Source organism: Ranitomeya variabilis, chromosome 2 (assembly GCF_051348905.1).
Source record: "Ranitomeya variabilis isolate aRanVar5 chromosome 2, aRanVar5.hap1, whole genome shotgun sequence".
Classification (NCBI taxonomy): domain Eukaryota; kingdom Metazoa; phylum Chordata; class Amphibia; order Anura; family Dendrobatidae; genus Ranitomeya; species Ranitomeya variabilis.
Genome location: NC_135233.1, coordinates 62,773,665 through 62,797,362, shown reverse-complemented (window position 1 = coordinate 62,797,362; position 23,698 = coordinate 62,773,665). Strand labels below are relative to the sequence as shown.

General features: G+C 46.3%; 1 protein-coding gene across 1 annotated transcript in view; it reads left to right on the top strand.

The window, feature by feature from the left end:
* The window catches only part of CCT4 (chaperonin containing TCP1 subunit 4), a 28,993-nt gene extending 10,498 nt beyond the window's left edge, over nt 1-18,495 (top strand). The window contains exons 12-14 of the mRNA XM_077282478.1: nt 16,983-17,217; nt 17,307-17,420; nt 18,369-18,495. Coding sequence (XP_077138593.1) covers nt 16,983-17,217; nt 17,307-17,420; nt 18,369-18,383 — 364 coding nt within the window. The 3' untranslated portion in view covers nt 18,384-18,495. The remainder of the gene's footprint in view (nt 1-16,982; nt 17,218-17,306; nt 17,421-18,368) is intronic.
* The last annotated feature ends 5,203 nt before the right edge of the window (nt 18,496-23,698 follow it).

Sequence of the window (23,698 nt, the reverse complement as noted above, 5' to 3'; positions counted from 1 at the left end):
GATCAACGCCCTATCAAGGAATCTAGTGTATATACCCTGTAACATTATACTTTTCCAGAAAGGTATCCAGTCCCCTCTTAAATTTAAGTAATGAATCACTCATTACAACATCATACGGCAGAGAGTTCCATAGTCTCACTGCTCTTACAGTAAAGAGTCCGCGTCTGTTATTATGCTTAAACCTTCTTTCCTCCAGACGTAGAGGATGCCCCCTTGTCCCTGTCTCAGGTCTATGATTAAAAAGATCATCAGAAAGGTCTTTGTACTGTCCCCTCATATATTTATACATTAACATAAGATCACCCCTTAGCCTTCGTTTTTCCAAACTAAATAACCCCAAGTGTAATAACCTATCTTGGTATTGCAGACTCCCCAGTCCTCTAATAACCTTGGTCGCTCTTCTCTGCACCCGCTCTAGTTCAGCTATGTCTTTCTTATACACCGGAGACCAGAACTGTGCACAGTATTCTAACTGTGGTCGAACTAGTGACTTGTATAGAGGTAAAATTATGTTCTCCTCATGAGCATCTATGCCTCTTTTAATGCATCCCATTATTTTATTTGCCTTTGTAGCAGCTGCCTGACACTGGCCACTGAATGAGTTTGTCATCCACCCATACACCCAGGTCTTTTTCATTGACGGTTTTGCCCAGAGTTTTAGAATTAAGCACATAGTTATACATCTTATTACTTCTACCCAAGTGCATGACCTTACATTTATCCCCATTAAAGCTCATTTGCCATTTATCAGCCCAAGCTTCTAGTTTACTTAAATCATCCTGTAATATAAAATTGTCCACCTCTGTATTGATTACCCTGCAGAGTTTAGTGTCCTCTGCAAATATTGAAATTCTACTCTGAATGCCCCCTACAAGGTCATTAACCCCTTCATGACCCAGCCTATTTTGGCCTTAATGACCTTGCCGTTTTTTGCAATTCTGACCAGTGTCCCTTTATGAGGTAATAACTCAGGAACGCTTCAACGGATCCTAGCGATTCTGAGATTGTTTTTTCGTGACATATTGGGCTTCATGTTAGTGGTAAATTTAGGTCGATAATTTTTGAGTTTATTTGTGAAAAAAACGGAAATGTGGCAAAAAATTTGAAAATTTCGCAATTTTCACATTTTGAATTTTTATTCTGTTAAACCAGAGAGTTATGTGACACAAAATAGTTAATAAATAACGTTTCCCACATGTCTACTTTACATCAGCACAATTTTGGAAACAATTTTTTTTTTTGCTAGGAAGTTATAAGGGTTAAAATTTGACCAGTGATTTCTCATTTTTACAACAAAATTTACAAAACCATTTTTTTTAGGGACCACCTCACATTTGAAGTCATTTTGAGGGTTCTATATGGCTGAAAATACCCAAAAGTGACACCATTCTAAAAACTGCACCCCTCAAGGTGCTCAAAACCACATTCAAAAAGTTTATTAACCCTTCAGGTGTTTCACAGCAGCAGAAGCAACATGGAAGTAAAAAATGAACATTTAACTTTTTAGTCACAAAAATGATCTTTTAGCAACAATTTTTTTATTTTCCCAAGGGTAAAAGGAGAAACTGGACCAGGGACGTTGTTGTCCAATTTGTCCTGAGTACGCTGATACCTCATATGTGGGGGTAAACCACTGTTTGGGCGCACGGCAGGGCTCGGAAGGGAAGGAGCGCCATTTGACTTTTTTAATGAAAAATTGGCTCCAATCTTTAGCGGACACCATGTCGCGTTTGGAGAGCCCCCGTGTGCCTAAACATTGGAGCTCCCCCACAAGTGACCACATTTTGGAAACTAGACCCCCCAAGGAACTTATCTAGAAGCATAGTGAGCACTTTAAACCCCCAGGTGCTTCACAAATTGATCCGTAAAAATGAAAAAGTACTTTTTTTTTCACAAAAAAATTATTTTAGCCTCAATTTTTTCATTTTCACATGGGCAACAGGATAAAATGGATCCTAAATTTTGTTGGGCAATTTCTCCTGAGTACACCAATACCTCACATGTGGGGGTAAACCACTGTTTGGGCACATGGTAAGGCTCGGAAGGGAAGGAGCGCCATTTGACTTTTTGAATGGAAAATTATCTCCATCGTTAGCGGACACCATGTCGCGTTTGGAAAGCTCCTGTGTGCCTAAACATTGGAGCTCCTCCACAAGTGACCCCATTTTGGAAACCAGACCCCCCAAGGAACTCATCCAGAGGCATAGTGAGCACTTTAAACCCCCAGGTGCTTCACAAATTGATCCGCAAAAATGAAAAAGTACTTTTTTTTCACACAAAATTTCTTTTAGCCTCAATTATTTCATTTTCACATGGGCAACAGGATAAAATGGATCCTAAAATTTGTTGGGCAATTTCTCCTGAGTATGCCGATACCTCACATGTGGGGGTAAACCACTGTTTGGGTGCACGGCAAGGCTCGGAAGGGGAGGCGTGCCATTTGACTTTTTGAATGGAAAATTAGCTCCAATCGTTAGCGGACACCATGTCGCGTTTGGAGAGCCCCTGTGTGCCTAAACATTGGAGCTCCCCTACAAGTGACCCCATTTTGGAAACTAGACCTCCCAAGGAACTAATCTAGATGTGTGGTGAGCACTTTGAACCCCCAAGTGCTTCACAGAAGTTTATAACGCAGAGCCATGAAAATAAAAAATAATTTTTCTTTTCTCAAAAATGATTTTTTAGCCCACAATTTTTTATTTTCCCAAGGGTAACAGGAGAAATTGGACCCCAAAAGTTGTTGTCCAGTTTCTCCTGAGTACGCTGATACCCCATATGTGGGGGTAAACCACTGTTTTGGCACACGTCAGGGTTCGGAAGGGAAGTAGTGACGTTTTGAAATGCAGACTTTGATGGAATGCTCTGCGGGCGTCAGGTTGCGTTTGCAGAGCCCCTGATGTGCCTAAACAGTAGGAACTCCCCACAATTGACTCCATTTTGGAAACTAGACCCCCAAGGGAACTTATCTAGATGTGTAGTGAGCACTTTGAACCCCCAAGTGCTTCACAGAAGTTTATAACGCAGAGCCGTGAAAATAAAAAAATGTGTTTCCTTTCCTCAAAAATATTTTTTTAGCCCAGAATTTTTTTATTTTTGCAAGAGTAATAGGAGAAATTGGACCCCAAAAGTTGTTGTCCAGTTTCTCCTGAGTACGCTGATACCCCATATGTGGGGGTAAACCACTGTTTTGGCACACGTCGGGGTTCGGAAGGGAAGTAGTGACGTTTTGAAATGCAGACTTTGATGGAATGCTCTGCGGGCGTCAGGTTGCGTTTGCAGAGCCCCTGATATGCCTAAACAGTAGAAACCCCCCACAAGTGACCCCATTTTGGAAACTAGACCCCCCAAGGAACTTATCTAGATGTGTGGTGAGCACGTTCAACCCCCAAGTGCTTCACAGAAGTTTACAACGCAGAGCCGTGAAAATAAAAAATCATTTTTCTTTCCTCAAAAAAGATGTTTTAGCAAGCAATTTTTTATTTTCACAAGGGTAACAGGAGAATTTGGACCCCAATATTTGTTGCCCAGTTTGTTGTGAGTACGCTGATACCCCATATGTGGGGGTAAACCACTGTTTGGGCACACGTCAGGGCTCGGAAGGGAAGTAGTGACATTTGAAATGCAGACTTTGATGGAATGGTCTGCGGGCGTCACATTGCATTTGCAGAGCCCCTGATGTACCTAAACAGTAGAAACACCCCACAAGTGACCCCATTTTGGAAACTAGACCCCCGAAGGAACTTATCTAGATGTGTGGTGAGCACTTTCAACCCCCAAGTGCTTCACAGAAGTTTATAACGCAGAGCCGTGAAAATAAAAAATAATTGTTCTTTCCTCAAAAATTATGTTTTAGCAAGTAATTTTTTATTTTTGCAAGGGTAACAGGAGAAATTAGACCCCAGCAGTTGTTGCCCAGTTTGTCCTGAGTACGCTGGTACCCCAAATGTGGGGGTAAACCACTGTTTGGGCGCACGTCGGGGCTTGGAAGGGCGGGAGCACCATTTGACTTTTTGAACGCAAGATTGGCTGGAATCAATGGTGGCGCCATGTTGCGTTTGGAGACCCCTGATGTGCCTAAACAGTGGAAACCCCTCAATTCTAACTTCAACACTAACCCCAACACACCCCTAATCCTAATCCCAACTGTAGCCATAACCCTAATCACAACCTTAACCCCAACACACCCCTAACCACAACCCTAACCGCAACACACCCGTAACCCTAATTCCAACCCTAATCCTAACCCTAATCCCAACCGTAACCCTAATCCCAACCCTAACCACAACTGTAACCCCAACACACCCCTAACCCTATCCGTAACCCTAACCACAAGCCTAATCTTAACCCTATTTCAAACCCTAGCCCTAATTCCAACCCTAACTCTAATTCCAACCCTAACCCGAAGGCTATGTGCCCACGTTGCGGATTCGTGTGAGATTTTTCCTCATGATTTTTGAAAAATCTGCAGGTAAAAGGCACTGCGTTTTACCTGCGGATTTACAGCAGATTTCCAGTGTTTTTTTGTGCAGATTTCACCTGCGGATTCCTATTGAGGAACAGGTGTAAAACGCTGCGGAATCCGCACAAAGAATTGACATGCTGCGGAAAATACAACGCAGCGTTTCTGCACGGAATTTTCCGCACCATGGGCACAGCGGATTTGGTTTTCCTTAGGTGTACATGGTACTGTAAACCTGATGGAAAACTGCTTCGAATTCGCAGCTGCGGATCCGCGGCCAATCCGCTGCCGATCCGCTGCGGATCCGCGGCCGATCCGCTGCGGATCCGCTGCCGATCCGCTGCCAATCCGCTGCCGATCCGCTGCGGATCCGCTGCTGATCCGCTGCGGATCCGCGGCCGATCCGCTGCGGATCCGCGGCCGATCCGCTCTGTGTGCACATGCCATAACCCTACCCCTAACCCTACCCGTAACCCTAACCCTACCCCTAACCCTACCCCTAGTTCTAACCCTAGTTCTAACCCTAACCCTAGTGGAAAAAGAAAAAAAAATATTTTCTTTATTTTATTATTGTCCCTACCTATGGGGGTGATAAAGGGGGGGGTTTATTTATTATTTTTTTTATTTTGATCGCTGTGATAGAACCTACCACAGCGATCAAAATGTACCTCTAATGAATCTGCCGGCCGGCGGGCGCACTGAGCATGCGCCCGCCATTTTGGAAGATGGCGGCGCCCATGATGGAGGCGGACGGGGACCGGGAGCCTCGGTAAGTATAAGGGGGGGGAGATCGGGGCACGGGGGGGGCGTCGGAGCACGGGGGGGTGACATAGGAGCAGGGGGGGAGCGGGCAGGAGGACGGGGGAGCCGGCAGGCGGACGGAGGGGACCGGACCCTATAACGGAGCACTGGGGGGGCGATCGGTGGGGTGGGGGGGGGTCACATTAGTGTTTCCAGCCATGGCCGATGATATTGCAGCATCGGCCATGGCTGGATTGTAATATTTCACCAGTTTTTTAGGGGAAATATTACAAATCGCTCTGATTGGCTGTTGAAAGTGAAACTGCCAATCAGAGCGATCGTAGCCACGGGGGGGTGAAGCCACCCCCCCTGGACTGAAGTACCACTCCCCCTCTCCCTGCAGATCGGGTAAAATAGGAGTTAACCCCTTCACCCGATCTGCAGGGACGCGATCATTCCATGACGCCACATAGGCGTCATGGGTCGGATTGGCACGGGTTTTCATGACGCCTATGTGGCGTCATGGGTCGGGAAGGGGTTAATAAATATGTTAAAAAGAAGAGGGCCCAATACTGACCCCTGTGGTACCCCACTGCTAACCGCGACCCAGTCCGAGTGTGCTCCATTAATAACCACCCTTTGTTTCCTATCCCTGAGCCAGCTCTCAACCCACTTACACATATTTTCCCCTATCCCCATTATTCTCATTTTATCTATCAACCTTTTATGTGGCACCGCATCAAAAGCTTTTGAAAAGTCCATATACACTACATCCACTGGGCTCCCTTGGTCCAGTCCGGAACTTACCTCTTCATAGAAGCTGATCAAATTAGTCTGACATGATCGGTCCCTAGTAAACCCGTGCTGATACTGGGTCATGAGGTTATTCCTCTTCAGATACTCCAGTATAGCATCCCTTAGAATGCCCTCCAGGATTTTACTCACAGTAGAGGTTAAGCTTACTGGCCTATAATTACCGAGTTCAGTTTTTGTCCCCTTTTTGAATATTGGCACTACATTTGCTATACGCCAGTCCTGTGGTACAGACCCTGTTATTATGGAGTCTTTAAAGATTAAAAATAATGATCTATCAATGACTGTACTTAGTTCCTGCAGTACTCGGGGGTGTATCCCATCCGGGCCCGGAGATTTGTCAATGTTAGTGATTTTTAGACACCGCCGTACTTCCTGCTGGGTTAAGCAGGTGACACTTAATGAGGAATTTTTATCACATATTGTCTGCCATGGGATTTTCTTGTGTAAATACTGATGAAAAAAAGTCATTTAGCATATTGGCTTTTTCCTCATCCTCATCCACCATTTCCCCCAGACTATTTTTAGGGGGCCAACACTATCATTTTTTTAGTTTCTTACTATTTATGTAGTTAAAGAATATTTTGGGATTATTTTTACTCTCTCTGGCAATGAGTCTCTCTGTCTCAATTTTTGCTGCCTTGATTTGCTTTTTACAGAATTTATTTAATTTTCTGTATTTATTTAATGCCTCCTCACTACCTACTTCCTTTAATTCTCTAAATGCTTTCTTTTTGTCACTTATTGCGCCCCTTACAGCTCTATTTAGCCATATTGGTTTCCTCCTATTTCTAGTATGTTTATTCCCATACGGTATATACTGTGCACAGGTCCTATCCAGGATGCTAATAAACGTCTCCCATTTTCTTTGTGTACTTTTATGTCTCAGGATATCGTCCCAGTTAATTGCACCAAGATCCTCTCTCATCCGTTGGAAATTTGCCCTCCTGAAGTTTAGTGTCCTTGTCACCCCTCTACTACACATCTTATTAAAGGTTACACGAAAACTTATTATTTTGTGATCACTATTCCCCAAGTGACCCCCAACCCTTATATTTGATATGCGGTCTGGCCTGTTGGTTAATATTAGGTCTAGCAGTGCCCCCCTCCTTGTTGGGTCCTGAACCAGTTGTGAAAGGTAATTGTCTCTCATAGTTGTCAAAAACCGATTACCTTTGCTGGAACTGCAGGTTTCTGTTCCCCAATCTATTTCAGGGTAGTTGAAGTCCCCCATAATAATGACTTCTCCTTGAGTCGCAGCTTCATCTATTTGCTTTACAAGGATATTCTCCATTCCTTCCATTATTTTTGGAGATTTATAACAAACCCCTATCAGTAATTTATTATTTTTTCCCCCTCCCCTTATCTCCACCCACAGGGACTCTACATTTTCATTAAATTCACCTATATTATCACGCAGGATGGGTTTTAAGGACGATTTTACATAGACACACCCCTCCCCCTCGCTTATCTGTACGGTCATTTCTGAAAAGGCTATAGCCCTGCAAGTTAACAGCCCAGTCATGGCTCTCATCCAGCCATGTTTCAGATATCCCCTGATATTCCTCCCCTCCTATAAAATGAATACCCTCCCCCCCAATCCCTAGTTTAAACACTCCTCCAACCTTCTAGCCATTTTCTCCCCCAGCACAGCTGCACCTTCCCCATTGAGGTGCAGCCCGTCCCTAGCGTAGAGCCTGTAGCCAACTGAGAAGTCGGAACCCAAACCCCTCCTTCCTACACCAATTCTTGAGCCACTTATTAACCTCCCTAATCTCCCGTTGCCTCTCGGGCGTGGCACGTGGTACAGGCAGTATTTCGGAAAATGCCACGTTGGAGGTCCTTGCTTTCAGCTTGCAGCCTAATTCCCTGAAATCATCTTTAAGGACCTTCCACCTACCTCTAACTTTGTCATTTGTGCCAATGTGCACCATGACCGCTGGGTCCTCACCAGCCCCTCCCAGTAATCTGTCCACCCGATCAGCGATGTGTCGTACTCGAGCGCCAGGTAGGCAGCGCACCGTTTGACCATCATTGTCTTTGTGACAGATTGCCCTATCTGTTCCCCTAATAGAGTCCCCCACTACCAGCACCTGTCTGGCCTGCCCTGCTCTCCTATTTCCCTCCTTACTGGAGCAGTCACTCCTCCGGCTTTCAGAGGACATGCCTGGCTGCAGCAGTGCTACCCCTGTACTGGCACCCCCCTCATCTGCCAACTTAGCAAACTTATTGGGTTGTGCCAGATCAGGATTAGCCTCCCTGGCACTCTTCCCTCTACCCCGCTTCCTAACTGTAACCCAGCTTGCTACTTCACTGTCCTGCAGCTCCATCCTACCATCCCCCCCTCATCTATCCCATTGAGCATCTGCTCAGTGAGCAGAAAACTCCTCTCCATATTGTCAATGGATCTCAGTGTTGCCAGCTGCACATTTAGATCCAGAATCTGGTCTGGGCTTTCAAATGCACAATGTGCTCACATCTCGCACAGCAGTATGCACCCTCGACCGGCTGATCAAGGACTGCATACATGTGGCAAGATGTGCACTGGATGGCATTAACAATAGTGGAGCACATTTCCTAATTGGGATTGCACCAGACAGAAGCGTTAAATAAAAATAAATACAAAGTATTAATAAAATACAGCAATTCCTCCCTTGGAATCTCCCTGATTCCAAAGTCACTGAATCACAAGTCACACTTACCGCCGTTCACACTTACACTCCGGTCACACTCAGCTCGCTCACACTCGCTAAGCTGAAGATTTAAAGATTTTTTTTATTTTTTATTTTTCCCCTCAGCAACAATCCACCTTGCTGTTCAATGCTCTACCAAAAAAGGTAGTAACTTTTCCCAGCATCGTTCCAACTGATTGACCCCGTCTCTACCATAGTGACAGACCCGTCAATCACCTGGAGCAGTGTGGTGAAAAACCGGCCTAATTTCTCTCCTCTCTGACGTTGGTCTCCGGCCGGATCCTCTAACTATATTTTCTGTGAAACCCCAAGGTGTGTCCGAGAAGAACATACTTGTTTGCACGCTATAAATCGACTGCTAGGATCCCCTTCATGTAAAATTTTAATGATGGAGTGATTGAATTTTTGTTTACGTCCCATTAGAAGATTTGAACCTGTGATCTTCTGATCGCTTGTTCTATATCCTGCTGTGCAACTGTGTGGCAGTATACAGCTAAAATAAGTCTCCAATAAAGCTCAGCCTTTAGCCCTCAACTGCCATGGCCACCCATCAGCACTGTGTGGTTGTGCCGCAAAGGGGGCTGATAGTTGTCCGGGACAGTGAACCATTGGGACTCTGTACATCGAATGCCTCTGACAGACGGGTGATTAGCAGTGATTGGAGCGCCATATATCCAAGTCCAGCAGGAGTGCCGTACATGTATGAAGGATGCAGGGGAGTGATTAAGCAAGGATGAGCCCATTTCACATGGAATAACATGGGACTGAGGATATAAAATTATAGCCTGAAACACTTAATGCAGAACTGAGTTTATTGCAGGAAGTTGTCATGTTACAACATCCAGGGATGTTATAATGTGACATCCTGTTCTGCGTGAACTGATAAAGGATGTATACTTGTCACATTCAGTTTTGTTTTTTTTTCCTTTGATATCATGCCTTGTTATTTTTCTTGTGCATGTAGACAGCAGTACTGAGACACTGTTGCTTGCAGTTTTAAGTGTCTGTTCTAGAATTATGCCCCCTTCTTTGGACAATATACACTGCTCAAAAAAATAAAGGGAACACTAAAAACCCACATCCTGGGTATCACTGAAATATTCCAGTTGTAAATCTTTATTCATTACATAGTGGAATGTGTTGAGAACAATAAAACCTAAAAATGATCAACGTAAATCACAACTAATATCTCATGGAGGTCTGGAGTTGGAATGATGCTCAAAATCAAAGTGGAAAATGAAGTACAGGCTGATCCAACTTCAGTGGAAGTGCCTCAAGACAAGGAAATGATGCTCAGTAGTGTGTGTGGCCTCCACGTGCCTGTATGACCTCCCTACAACGCCTGGGCATGCTCCTGATGAGGCGGCGGATGGTCTTCTGAGGGATCTCCTCCCAGACCTGGACTAAAGCATCCGCCAACTCCTGGACAGTCTGTGGTGCAACGTGACGTTGGTGGATGGAGCGAGACATGATACCCCAGATGTGCTCAATCGGATTAAGGTCTGGGGAATGAGCGGGCCAGTCCATAGCTTCAATGCCTTCATCTTGCAGGAACTACTGACAAACTACTGACACACTCCAGCCACATGAGGTCTGGCATTGTCCTGCATTAGGAGGAACCCAGGGCCAACCGCGCCAGCATATGGTCTCACAAGGGGTCTGAGAATCTCATCTTGGCACCTAATGGCAGTCAGGCTACCTCTGGTGAGCACATGGGGGGCTGTTCCGCCCTCCAAAGAAATGCCACACCACACCATTGCTGACCCACTGCCAAACCGGTCATGCTGAAGGATGTTGCAGGCAGCAGATCGCTCTCCACGGGGTCTCCAGACTCTGTTACGTCTGTCACATGTGTTCAGTGTGATCCTGCTTTCATCTGTGAAGAGCACAGGGCGCCAGTGGCGAATTTGCCAATCCTGGTGTTCTGTGGCAAATGCCAAGCGTCTTGCATAGTGTTGGGCTGTGAGCACAACCCCCATCTGTGGACGTCGGGCACTCAGACCATTCTCATGGAGTCGGTTTCTAACCGTTTGTGCAGACACATGCACATTTGTGGCCTGCTAGAGGTAATTTTGCAGGTCTCTGGCAGCAGTCCTCCTGTTCCTCCTTGCACAAAGGCTGAGGTAGCGGTCCTGCTGCTGGGTTGTTGCCCTCCTACAGCCCCCACCACGTCTCCTGGTGTACTGGCCTGTCTGCTGGTAGCGCCGCCAGCCTTTGGACACTACACTGACAGACACAGCAAACCTTGCCACCGCTCGCATTGATGTGCCATCCTGGATGAGCTGCACTACCTGAGCCACTTGTGTAGGTTGTAGAGTCCGTCTCATGCTACCACGAGTGTGAAAGCACAACCAACATTCAAGTGACCAAAACATCAGCCAGAAAGCATTGGTACTGAGATGTGGTCTGTGGTCCCCACCTGCAGAACCACTCCTTTATTGAGTGTGTCTTAATAATTGCCAATTTCTCCAGTCACCTTCCACGACAGCAGTATCGGAGGATGTCTCCCCGCCCTAATAGGGTACAGGAACAGGAAGAGGTTAAATACCCTCCCCTTCCTGCACCCACCAGTGTTTTTTCCTGTCCCCTATGGGGCAAGAAGAGGTTTTTTCGATAGTGCTGCCTTGGCCGGCGAACAGGAGTGCTGGTTACCTGTCAGCCGGGCGGTCGGGAGCTCCGCTCTCCTCCTCTCCCAGACTGCTCCCATCTCCGCGGTTTCCGCGCGACTTGGGACCTACGCCCGCTCTCCCTGCGCCACTTTCGAGTGGTAAAGCAGAGCGGTGTAGTGCTCCGGGGTCCTCCTGCAGCTCCCCGGCTTCCTCCTCTCCCACACGCTGCTGCGGGCTGGCGCGCGCGCACCGGAAGTGCCGCGCTCCGGGACTTCCGGTTTTTTCGAACGGAGAATTGGCGCGCACCGGCCGGCATTCTGCGCCTAGGAACAGCAGCGGCGACTGGGGCGGGTGTCTGGGACCCCCCCCCCCAGGGACACTTGGAGAGGAGGAGCACCAAACTCGCTGGAATCTCGGTAAGACTATTCCTGACTGGGGAGCCCTCCTAGTGAGACATCTGTCTACGACTGTATCTCTGACGGTATGGACGGTGACAAACCCTCTCACTCTGCCACTGCAGAGCCCAGCGCGCACCCCTCTACTGTAAGTAGTGGGATGATGTCCCTTGCTGTCCATGTTTCCTTTAAAAGTTTAAGCGGCTCAGTCTACCTTCTCTCTCGTTCCAGGGAGACAAGGTCACTGGTACTAGGAAGCCCAGCCGCAAATGTGGTGCTTGTTCAGCCAAGCTCCCCTCAGCGTACACAAAGAAGCTCTGCCAACCATGCACAGACGAGGTGCTGCATAGCGAACAGCCTTCTTTAATGGATAGCATTAGAACCCTCATCAGGGAGGAGGTTCAGTCCTCTATGGCAACCTTCTCTCGAGCCCCGACTCCGCAGCCTCCCCTTCCTAAAAAGAGGAGATTGGGCCGGGTAGCCTCAGACTCTGACGAGATACATACCTCGGGTTCAGAATATAGCTGGGAAAAAGAGGGTTCTACTTCCACTTCTGCTCCCAAATCCGATAGCAGAAAATACCTCTTCTCTGAGGATTTGGAAGAATTAATCTCCATGGTGAGAGGCACCATGGGGGTAGAGGAGGAGACAGAGGACCACTCCGTGCAGGATGAGATGTTTGGGGGTCTGAAACCTAAGGCGGTAAAAGGATTCCCCATACATGAAAACATCGAGAACCTTATTCTCCAGGAGTGGAGCCTGCCAGAGAAGGGACTGAACACCCCATCTGAGTTTAAAAACCGCTTTCCCCTGGAGGGAGATTGCTCTTTATTTGATATGCCCAAAGTGGATGTTCAGGTGTCAAGGGTAACCAAGAAGACGGCCCTACCCTTCGAAGATGCCTCCCAACTGAAAGATCCTATGGATCGTAAAACAGAGAGCTTACTGAGAAAGTCTTGGGACACCTCAACCAACTTGTTGAAATCCAACGTGGCCTCAACATGTGTGGCCAGATCGTTGTTTCTTTGGCTTCGTACCTTAGAGAACCACCTCGTACAAGGTACATCCAGGGAGGACATCCTTAATTCTCTCCCCTTGCTCCAAAAAGCAACCGGATTCCTTGCGGACGCTTCCGCGGAATCAGTCCGAGTGGCCGCTAGATCCGCTGTCCTTACAAACTCAGCTAGGAGGGCCCTGTGGCTTAAGTCTTGGGGAGGAGACATTACCTCAAAGTCTAAACTTTGTGGTATTCCTTTCCAGGGCCATCATGTCTTTGGACCAGCCTTGGATGACATCCTGGACAAGGCGTCAGACAAAAAGAAGGCCCTTCCAGAACAAAGGATCCCGAGGAAGCGGTTTTTTCGTCCCCCTCGTGAACAACCAACCCAACAGAACTATAGGGGAAAATGCAAAACGGGGCGATGGAGCTACCCCAAAGGGAGGAAAACCAGAAACATCATGGTTCCCCAGCCCCAGCAGTCCTCTGAAAAACAATGACTGCTCCCAGGTCGGGGGTCGACTCTCGGATTTTCTCTCCAGGTGGCAGGAGATCACCAGGGATCAGTGGGTCCTGCGTACCATACGGGACGGCCTAAAATTGGAATTCGAGAGTCCTCCCCCTTACCATCTAATGGTCACTTCCCCACAATCTCCAAAACTTCAGGAGGCTCTGAGGGCGGATATTCTAAACCTGCTCCGGGAAAAAGTAATTTCCCATGTACCTCATCGGGAAAGAGGAGAAGGCCATTACTCCCATCTCTTTCTGGTGAAGAAACCCTCAGGGAAACACCGTATCATCGTAAACCTGAAACCCCTAAATCAGGTGATAAGATATCGAAGATTCAAGATGGAATCTATCAGATCAGCAATCCCGTTGATTGGACGGAACTGGGTAATGGCCACGTTGGACCTGAGGGACGCATATTACCATGTGCCAATACATCCAGACCACAGGAGGTTCCTCAGGTTCGCCATTTCCCAGAACAATCGGATCAGCCATTACCAGTTCAATGTCCTTCCGTTCGGAGTATCATCTGCCCCACGGGTCTTCACCAAGATCATGCTGGAAGTGATAATCTTCATCCGACAACAGGGGGTCTGCGTCATTCCATACTTGGACGACTTCCTCCTCATAGCACCGTCAGCTTCTCGCCTCAATCAGGACGTGACAAAGGTTCTCAACATCTTAACGTCTCTCGGGTGGATTCCGAATCTGGAAAAATCAGATCTCCAACCATCTCCACAGAAGAAATTTCTAGGAATTCTTCTGGACTCAGAGAAGAGAATGTCCTTCTAAGGCCGGAGACACACTGGTGCGAGAGACGGCCGAGTCTCGCTGGTTAAAAGCAAGCTGTGGCACCTGCACTCCGGAGCGGAGCGTGCGGCTCCATAGCAATACATGGAGCTGCACGCTCAGCTCCGGAATACAGGTGCCACAGCTTGCTTTTAACCAGCGAGACTCGGCCGTCTCTCGCACCAGTGTGTCTCCGGCCTTACCCAGGGACCGTCGGATCGATCTTATCCACAAGATCTCCAGATTCAGAGTCCAGAAATTCCCAACTCTAAGGGACTCTATGTCAATCCTGGGTTCTCTAACATCATGTATCCAGGCAGTTCCCTGGGCACAGGCCCATACAAGGACTCTACAATCTCATATCCTGTCCTATTCAAGAGGACACCAGATGGCTCTATCCAGGAAGATCCCTCTTCCCACTCATGTAAGATCCTCCCTTTCATGGTGGCGGAACCCCCGAAACCTACAGCGGGGAGTCAGCTGGGATCAGACCCCTCTCCGAGTCCTTACAACAGACGCAAGTCAGAGAGGTTGGGGTGCCGTGATAGAGAAATCCCACTTTCAGGGGTTGTGGTCCCCAGATATGAGACGCAGCTCCTCAAATCTGAGAGAATTAAAAGCAGTGGAGGAGGCGCTAAAAGCCTCATCGGCCCTCATCCAGGGTCACCATGTACGGGTGATGTCCGACAATATGACCACTGTCGCCTACCTCCGACACCAAGGGGGCACGAGATACTCAAGCCTGAAGTTAACTGCTGGAAGGATTTTTTCCTGGGCAGAGAAACACCTCCTGTCCATCTCTGCAGTACATATAAAGGGACTGGACAACTCCCAGGCAGATTACCTCAGCAGGAGGGATTTTCATCCGGGAGAATGGTCCCTAAACCAGGAGGTGTTCATGTCCTTGGTCCAGAAGTGGGGAACCCCCGAGGTGGACCTGTTCGCCAGCAGACAGAATGCAAAGACAGACAATTTTTTCTCCCTAAACACCTCAAACGAGACTCGGGGACTGGACGCATTCTCCCATCCTTGGGAATTTACCCTAGCATATGCCTTCCCGCCGATTCCGCTACTATCCAGAACATTGCAGAAAATCCGGATAGATCAAGTCTCAACCATCCTGATAGCCCCATGGTGGCCAGGAAGAAGCTGGTTCAACGCGTTAATAGACATGTGCCTGGAAGGTCCAATCCTACTTCCCCAGAGACGCGACCTGCTTCAACAGGGCCCTTTATTTCATCCAGACCTACACAAGCTGAAGTTAGCAGCCTGGTTTCTGAGGCCGAGATCCTGAAAGCCAGGGGGCTTTCTCAAGACGTGATTGAAACCCTACAAAAAAGTAGGAAACCGATAACCAATGCCATCTATGGGAAAATATGGAAGAAATTTTCTTCATGGTGTTCTCCGAACAAACCAGATCCATTTAACCCGAAGATTGCTCAGATCCTTCAATTTCTTCAGAATGGCTTGGATTTGGGACTCTCACCAAGTACCCTAAAAGTCCAAGTGTCGGCACTCGGATCTTTCTTTGACCAAGATCTGGCAAATCACCGATGGATCAAACGGTTTATAGCTTCGGCAACAAGAATCCGTCCAAGACGTCTCATCCACACCCCTCCGTGGGACTTGAATCTGGTCCTAAAGAGTCTAACCGGTGACCCGTTTGAACCCCTTTCAGCCTCCAACTTGAAAATCTTGACCCTAAAAACGGTCTTTTTGGTGGCTATCACTACCGCCAGGCGCATAGGGGGAGATACAGGCTTTATCAATCCGAGAGCCATTCCTGACCGTAACTATGGACAGCATAATCCTGAGATTAGACCCTTCCTTTATGCCTAAAGTGGTCTCTGAATTCCATAGAAATCAGGAAATTATCTTACCCTCTTTCTGTCCAAATCCATCTAACCCAAAAGAGGAAGTCTTTCATACCCTGGACGTCCGCAGAGTAGTCCTATTCTACCTTCAACAAACAAAGTTGGAGGGTAGATCAGAATCTATTCGTCCAGTGGTCAGGACGAAATAAAGGCAAGAAGGCAGCCAAAAGTACAATAGCAAATTGGATTAAACAGGCCATTAGCCTTGCCTACTCATCCCAGAACCTGACTCCTCCAGCTTCTCTAAAAGCACACTCCACCCGTGCAGTCTCAACTTCCTGGGCAGAGAGGGGTAGCGCATCTTCAGAGCAGATTTGCAGAGCCGCCACCTGGTCGTCCGTTCATACTTTCACCAGGCACTACAGGCTCAACTTCAACAGGGACCTATCGTTTGGCAGACGAGTTCTCCAGGCTGTTGTCCCTCCCTAAAGAAATTAGCGGTTGGTATTGCTCCGATACTGCTGTCGTGGAAGGTGACTGAAGAAAATAGAATTAGAACTTACCGGTAATTCTCTTTCTAGGAACCTTCCACGACAGCACTAATTTCCCTCCCTATCTGATTTATGTATTAAATATTTCCTGCACTTAAGTTGTAACTAAACATGCTACTGTGTCCAGAAAAAAACACTGGTGGGTGCAGGAAGGGGAGGGTATTTAACCTCTTCCTGTTCCTGTCCCCTATTAGGGCGGGGAGACATCCTCCGATACTGCTGTCGTGGAAGGTTCCTAGAAAGAGAATTACCGGTAAGTTCTAATTCTATTTTCCATCTGTTGTCTATTCCGTTTACACAACACCATGTGAAATTGATTGTCAAACAGTGTTGCTTCCTAAGTGGACAGTTTGATTTCACAGAAGTTTGATTTACTTGGAGTTAGATTCTGTTGTTTAAGTGTTCCCGTTATTTTTTTGAGCAGTGTATATACCCGGCTATCTGCTGCCCTTTTTGCATTGATTGGAGAAGATGCAGTATATACCCCCATCTCACGGGGTGGGACAATAGTGGCATATGCTCTAATAGGGAGTATGTAATAGCGAATGACCTTTATATCTTTCTAATTTAGTTCTGGTAACGAGTGTATTGACCTTTTTTCCTTCTGGTTCTAGAGCGCTGATCGCGGGAGGAGGCGCTCCTGAGATCGAATTATCCCTCCGTTTGAATGAGTATGCGCGGACCCTCAGTGGTATGGAGGCCTACTGTATCAGAGGTTTTGCAGATGCCTTGGAAGTCATCCCATCCACTCTGGCAGAGAATGCAGGACTGAACCCAATATCCACTGTAACAGAGCTGAGAAATAGACATGCACAGGGCGAGAAGACGGCCGGCATCAACGTGCGGAAGGTGCGTTATTTTACTTTTTCCAGCCCAGGAAATTAATCTTATATGTTTAAGGGAAAACCTAACTAATAACTGCTTTTTCTGTGTGACAGGGAGGAATTTCTAACATTTTGGAGGAACTAGTCGTCCAACCCCTCCTGGTGTCCATCAGCTCCCTGACTTTGGCGACAGAAACTGTCCGTAGTATCCTGAAGATCGATGATGTGGTCAGTATGTGCTCATACTCTGCAGTACTGTGTACACCGCTCCAGTACTACCCGTATATTTATTCCTGACCTCTATGATAGTTTTTCTAGTTGTGGTAGCCTGCGGTGCTCCAGCTGCTGTGACACTGGAGCTCCCTACACTCCCTGACACCTGCAGGCCATCAGGCGGTGGTCAGAACATGTTGAGAGGTGTAATTTGGTAAGAGCGGGGGTGCCGCAGGATACCGAGCCCTGAATTGGGATGGAACTACCTTCTTCCATACACTGCCATGATGTAACCAATGTCTCTCTATAGAAATGATATCCATAGCTGTAGCATTCAGTCAGTGCACTGCAGTTCCATTGGGGTTGTCTGGTGAAAACAATTTGTAATTTCTTGATCAGTGGGCATCTGACCTCTAGGAACAAGACCTATCGGGACACTTTTACCTCTGTGATGTGATGAGGCCCACCGTGTATTATAAATTTCTTCCTCTTACTGGATCAGACACATGATACAGCCAATAGAATTATGATATGTATATATTTCTATACTTTCACATATCATAAGGCGGCAATCCAATTGACACCAGCTGTAACCTTACCAGATGTGACCTCCAGCAGTACGGCACCGTCAGCCATCATGGTCACTTACCACCATCATCAGTCCTAGATAAAGGTCTACTGCAGTATTTCCCAAACTCCAGTCCTCACGGACCCCACGGGTCATGTTTTCAGGATTTCCATAGTGTTGCACAGGTGAGACAATTCCTGATGCCTTGATGATACTTCCACTACTTGCACAATACTAAAGAAATCCTGACAACATGACCTGTGAGGACTGGAGATTGGGAAACACTGGTCTACTGGATTGTTGGGCGGCTGGTGATATGTTGTACATTGAGTATTTATGTGAAAACACTTTATCTTCAGAAACTTCTATTTCTGGACTATTTTGTGTCTCTCCAGGTGAACACTCGATAAACTTTGCATTTCTTGGATGAAGTCCACGAAGTGGCACGTCTGCCGTCCCGAGCAGGCAGGGAGCCCCCTATACGTGTGCCCGCACTTAATTTAATAAAATTGTTACATGAGGCTTTGGGCTGCTTTTTCTTTCTGTGTTGATTCTTTAGCAACTACATAAATGTTAGACTTACAAGCAGAACGACTCGAGTAAAAATGTATATGTTAAGTGAGGGCAAAACCAGACCTAGAAATCAGCGTCCCCTTTTATGACCTTGCAATTTCTCCATTTTTGCGCTTCTCATTTTTTCTTTTTCCTTCTTCCAAGAGCCTTAACTGAATTCTTCTCGCGTTACTCTGTTTACTCATCAAATTCATTTATATTTTGATCGGACATTTTCTGAACACAACAATACCAAATATGTGTATTTCTTTGTTTCAGTTTCAACAGGGCAAAAAGGGGGTTGATATAAACTCGTAGGAGACTTAAAGCAGCGATCGTCTGATCACTTGTGCTGTACATAGCAGTGCTTCAGCCCTGCTATGTATAGCAGGATTCACGATCTCCTGTGCATGCTGGCTGGCCACACCTGTACAATACATGGTGTTGTGCATGTATGTGACACTGGGGGAGCAGTGGGTGTGTTTTAAGCAGACTTCCAGGTCTGTGCTCACTGCTGGCTTGCAGCTCAGCACAAGGGCTGATGGGAAATGCAGTCAATAGAGCAGCGTAAGTGATGACTGACAGCAGAACTGGTGCCAGGGTACAGGATGTGAGGCGGAAAGGTAGAAATCATTACATTTGAAAGAAAGCATATATAGGGATCTTTTAAGTGCATTTTTCTTAGAGGGATTATCCGGGATTATTTTATGGGCCTAAGAACTTGCATGCAGGTAGTTGCTAACTACCTGTCCTGCCCAGTACTGATTTCTTCCAGACCAGAGTGGTCACTGAGTGCTCCTGCTGGCGATTCTGTGGCTTCTAGTGACATCAAGTCAAAAAGAGCAGTTGATTATCTTCTGGTCTGCTGGCAGGGTGTCTCTACCGATGTCTTACTGATTGTCAGCCACTGCCTAACTGCTGGGAGCCTGCTGTCAATCAGCAGTCACGCCCTGTCGACAGAACAGACCGTAAGGATGAGCTGCTCTGTGGATGTAAGACAAATGAGGAGCACAGTCGTCGGCAGGAGCGGTCTGTGACTGAGGCCATTCTAAGCTGGCAGAAATTGGGGCCGGGCAGATAGTTAAGCCATCTACCTACTTGACTTCTTAGCCCTATGAGGAAAAAAATAAAAAAAGAAATAGTCCTCGATAACCCTTTCAATTATTATTAATGGCTAAACCAGAACCAAAGTTGGGGCCGTGGACAACCAGGGAAGGATGATAAAACCTTACCCACAATGTTCCTTGTACCTGGTCTTTTTCGCATGTTGGCCTGCAGGGAACCCTTATATGATAAACCCATCTCCTTTCTAGAAGAATGGTGAGAGCAGTGAAAAAACTAAAAGTCCTTAATTCCCCCCATACGGTACCAACTACGAACCAGGGGAGGAGACTAAGTCATGGCACTCGCAATAAAAACATTTCTTTATTATGCAAAAAGTCCTCTTGGACATATTGTAATAAATTGCTTTTTTTTGCAGAAGTAACAGCAAAAAAAAATTTGCCCACACATTGGTTATTATTAACACTGCCAAAAAAAAATGTTAAAATTTCTGCCATCTTGAACATTGTGATAATCTACTGACGAACAAATAAGGTGTGATGTACAGTCGGTGCTTGGAAGCTAGACCGAGGAAATGTCTGAGGTAAAATATCACCACACAACCATGTGGAAGGAACAATATATGGTTTATAACGGACTGGATAAATGTGGAACAGGTGAAGAATATCCAATGTGGGCAAAAAAAGATTGATGGGGAAGGAAACCTGATTCACCTACAATGCACAGAACCCGACTACGGCCTCCATTCCCCACCCAAGCAAGGAACTCGTGCCTGGAACTATCGGCATATGTGCGAATATGGCCGCTGTAGGGTTGGGTGAACCTTCCTGACATTAAATTTCTTGGTTAAGAGTTGTCAGCTGTGATTGTACAGAGGACTGCAGGATGCAAACCAAAAAAACTGGGCTGAGATTAAAGTCAAAACTGGACACTGATTAACGCAATGTAAGGGTATCAGGCGGGGTACATATACGGTATACCACCATTGTTCTCGGCAGTGTAAGTCCTGCACCGCCGAGAACGATCTTTTCACTCAGGAACATTTTGCTCATTGATCAGCAGCTTGTTCACATGGCAAGACAATTGGTGTTTGCAGAAATGCTTGTTGACAGTCATAGAAATGCTACTCAAAGGGGTTGTCTGGCCTTAGGCCACAAGTCTTGTGAATCCTCACATCATGCGCTGTGTGGATTCTCTGGTGCTGGGGTCATAGGAGTGCAAGCATGCAATATTCATAGTCCCAGCCACATTCTGACTAGACGTGCGTGGCCTCCCTCAATGCAAAGGTATTAAACAAGGCTGGAAACCGTCTAGTCGTAATGTGGCCCGGAGTATGCATTTCGCACTTGCATTCACATGACCGCCGCTCCCAGCACCGGAGAATTCTCACAACGCGGTACGAGTGATGGGAGGATTCACAAGGCTGCAGTTCAGACTTGTAGCTTAAACGTAAGTGTGCTGTCCGGTCTTCTCAAGAAGCACAAAGCTGCTTTTCTCATTCTGTTAGGGGGTAAGACGGCTTGTTTATTTCTAACCTTGGTGTTCTCCATAGAATCTTTGATCCCTAACCCATGGTTCGTATGTAACCATTAACCTTGGATCCCTTTAAAGAGTTATTCCAGAAACAAGAAAGGGGTAGTCGTTGGCCCCAGTAATCCTGAGAGTGGGGCTCTGCAGAGTCACGTTTAGGCTATGTGCACATGTTGCGGATTTGAAGCTGCGGATCTGCAGCAGTTTTCCATGCGTTGTACAGTACCATGTAAACGTATGGCTAACAAAATCTGCAGTGCACATGCTGCGGAAAAAAAACGAGCGGAAGCGTAGCGTTTTTTCTTCAGCATGTCAATTTTTTGTGCCGATTCTGCAGCGGTTTACACCTGCTCAATAGGAATCCGCACAAAAACCACGGGTAATCCGCAGTGTGGTTTACCTGCGGATTTTGCAAAAACAGTGTGGAAAAATCCACACACCAATCCGCAACGTGCACACATAGCCCCTTCCTGTAACCAATGAAGGGGTATTTCCAAAATTGCGATTAATTTGGAGATTGTGGCCCCCATTACATAAAATCCCCTCCACTATGCTGTAACATCTGGATGCTGTGGCTGTACGCTGTGTCAAATCTGCAGCATCTCCTGACCGTGGAAACATACCCTAAATGTGGCGGGCGTCTCCATGCGCCTCACCAGAAACCTTACTCCAGTCAAGGATTGTAATAAGACTTCTGGTGTAAGATGAATTGGAGGACTTGGAGCATCACACCCCAACTCTGCCCATATTAGCAGAGCTGGAAGAATCGGGCATGAAAACACCAAAAGTCATAAAAAATTGGAGCAACTGCGAGTTGCATAAAAGTTTTGCAACTTCATAGCAATTTATGCCAGAATTCTCACAAAATTGTTTTGAGTAATCAAGAACTAAATGTCCTCCCTAATTGAGAAGGAAGAAAGTGGTCTGTGCTTGGTGTTAGAAACGGCCTTTACACAATGCTCCATTATATATCAATTATTGCGACAACGTGAAAAAAAAAAAAAAAAAAAGCTTATACACAGACCATTATGAAGAAGTGGATAAAAAACATGCACATTGTAAACTTTTACAAGGTTTTATGCACTTTAAACAGATGGTTTCAGTGTTTCTGACCAGACGAGCTGGGTGCATTCATCCCTAAGCGTTTTGTAGGTTTATGTGAAGAACACTTCATCATTAAAAGTTTTGCAACGACGAATAAACTTTATGATTTCATTTTCTTTTGTATCAGGGAATAGGGACATTTTTAATTCAGAAATATATATTCCCCTTTGCTGACAACATTTAAAATAAAACATGTTATGATAAAGCTTATACCTAAGCTGATAGCAGCATGCCGTAGAAGAGACCCTGATTCCAGCGACTGGGCTGATTGCTGCAGTATGGATTATCTCCTGCTGAAAAAACAGTAATATCACAAGGAGAAAATAGTAAACTTGCTGCCATGTATTCGTCCGTATTCATACCTCTATATAACCTCACCCCCACCACTGATTGGCAGCTGTCTGCCTATGCACAGTGTACACAGAAACCTGCCAATCAGTGACATGGATGAGGATATACAGAGCTCAGCATTCACAGAACTGCTAGATCTGCAGAAGAGAAAACTGATTTTATCAAAATCTGCAGCAAACTGCCCAGTAACTAACCGCTGGAATCAGGGTCTCTGCCCCTATATCATGCTGCTCTCATATGGGATAGGAAAAACCTGGTGATGGATTCCCTTTAATGTTTGAGTATGCAGAAGAGCAGTGTAACATAGAAGGTGCCACAGTTGTGTATCCTTTGTGGCAATGACTTCACCCGCAGTAGACAGATGGGTCCTACTTTTCCTCCCACGATATAGTATTCAAATATGTAACACATTAAATATCTGCTTGATAATCAATGGGAAAAGTGCAGTTATTACTTTATATATAATAAATGTGTATATATACTAATACAGATTTTGGCCAAAACTACCAGATACCTAGAGGCTGAATGGATTCAAGTGGTGGTAGTCTCTTCTCTGTTCACAAGGGTTTGTTCCTGAAAGAGATTGTACACTTTATTGTAACAGATGTGCTGAGGACATCATTTTGTGACACTCACCGTATATAAGTATTAAAGGTTGCCCTCCTTCCTATCAGACTGCACAGCTCGCCAGTCCATACAATGGAGGTGGTGGAGGAGCAGTGACCAGACCTGCCCATCAGTCTCCTTCAATTGAGAAACCACTACATATAAGAATGATGATTTTCCACTAGTTAAGCAGCTAGAAAAATGCACAAAAGAAATACAACTATCCCTGCAATTCCTCCTTAAAAACGAATCTGTCAGCAATTTTTTGCTATGCAATCCAACAGCATCATGAGGTAGGGGCAGAGACCCTGATTCCAGCGATGTGTCACTTAGTTGATTGGGTGCAGCTCTTGTTATAGAATCTCAGTTTTCTCTGCTGCAGATCTAGCTGCGCTCAGAATGCCGAGCCCTGTATAATCCAGCCCCATCACTGATTGAAAGCTGATAATCACTTATTGGGGCGGAGTTGGACTAGGAGGCACAATACACCTAGTCATGTAGTGATAATTTACATTAAAAA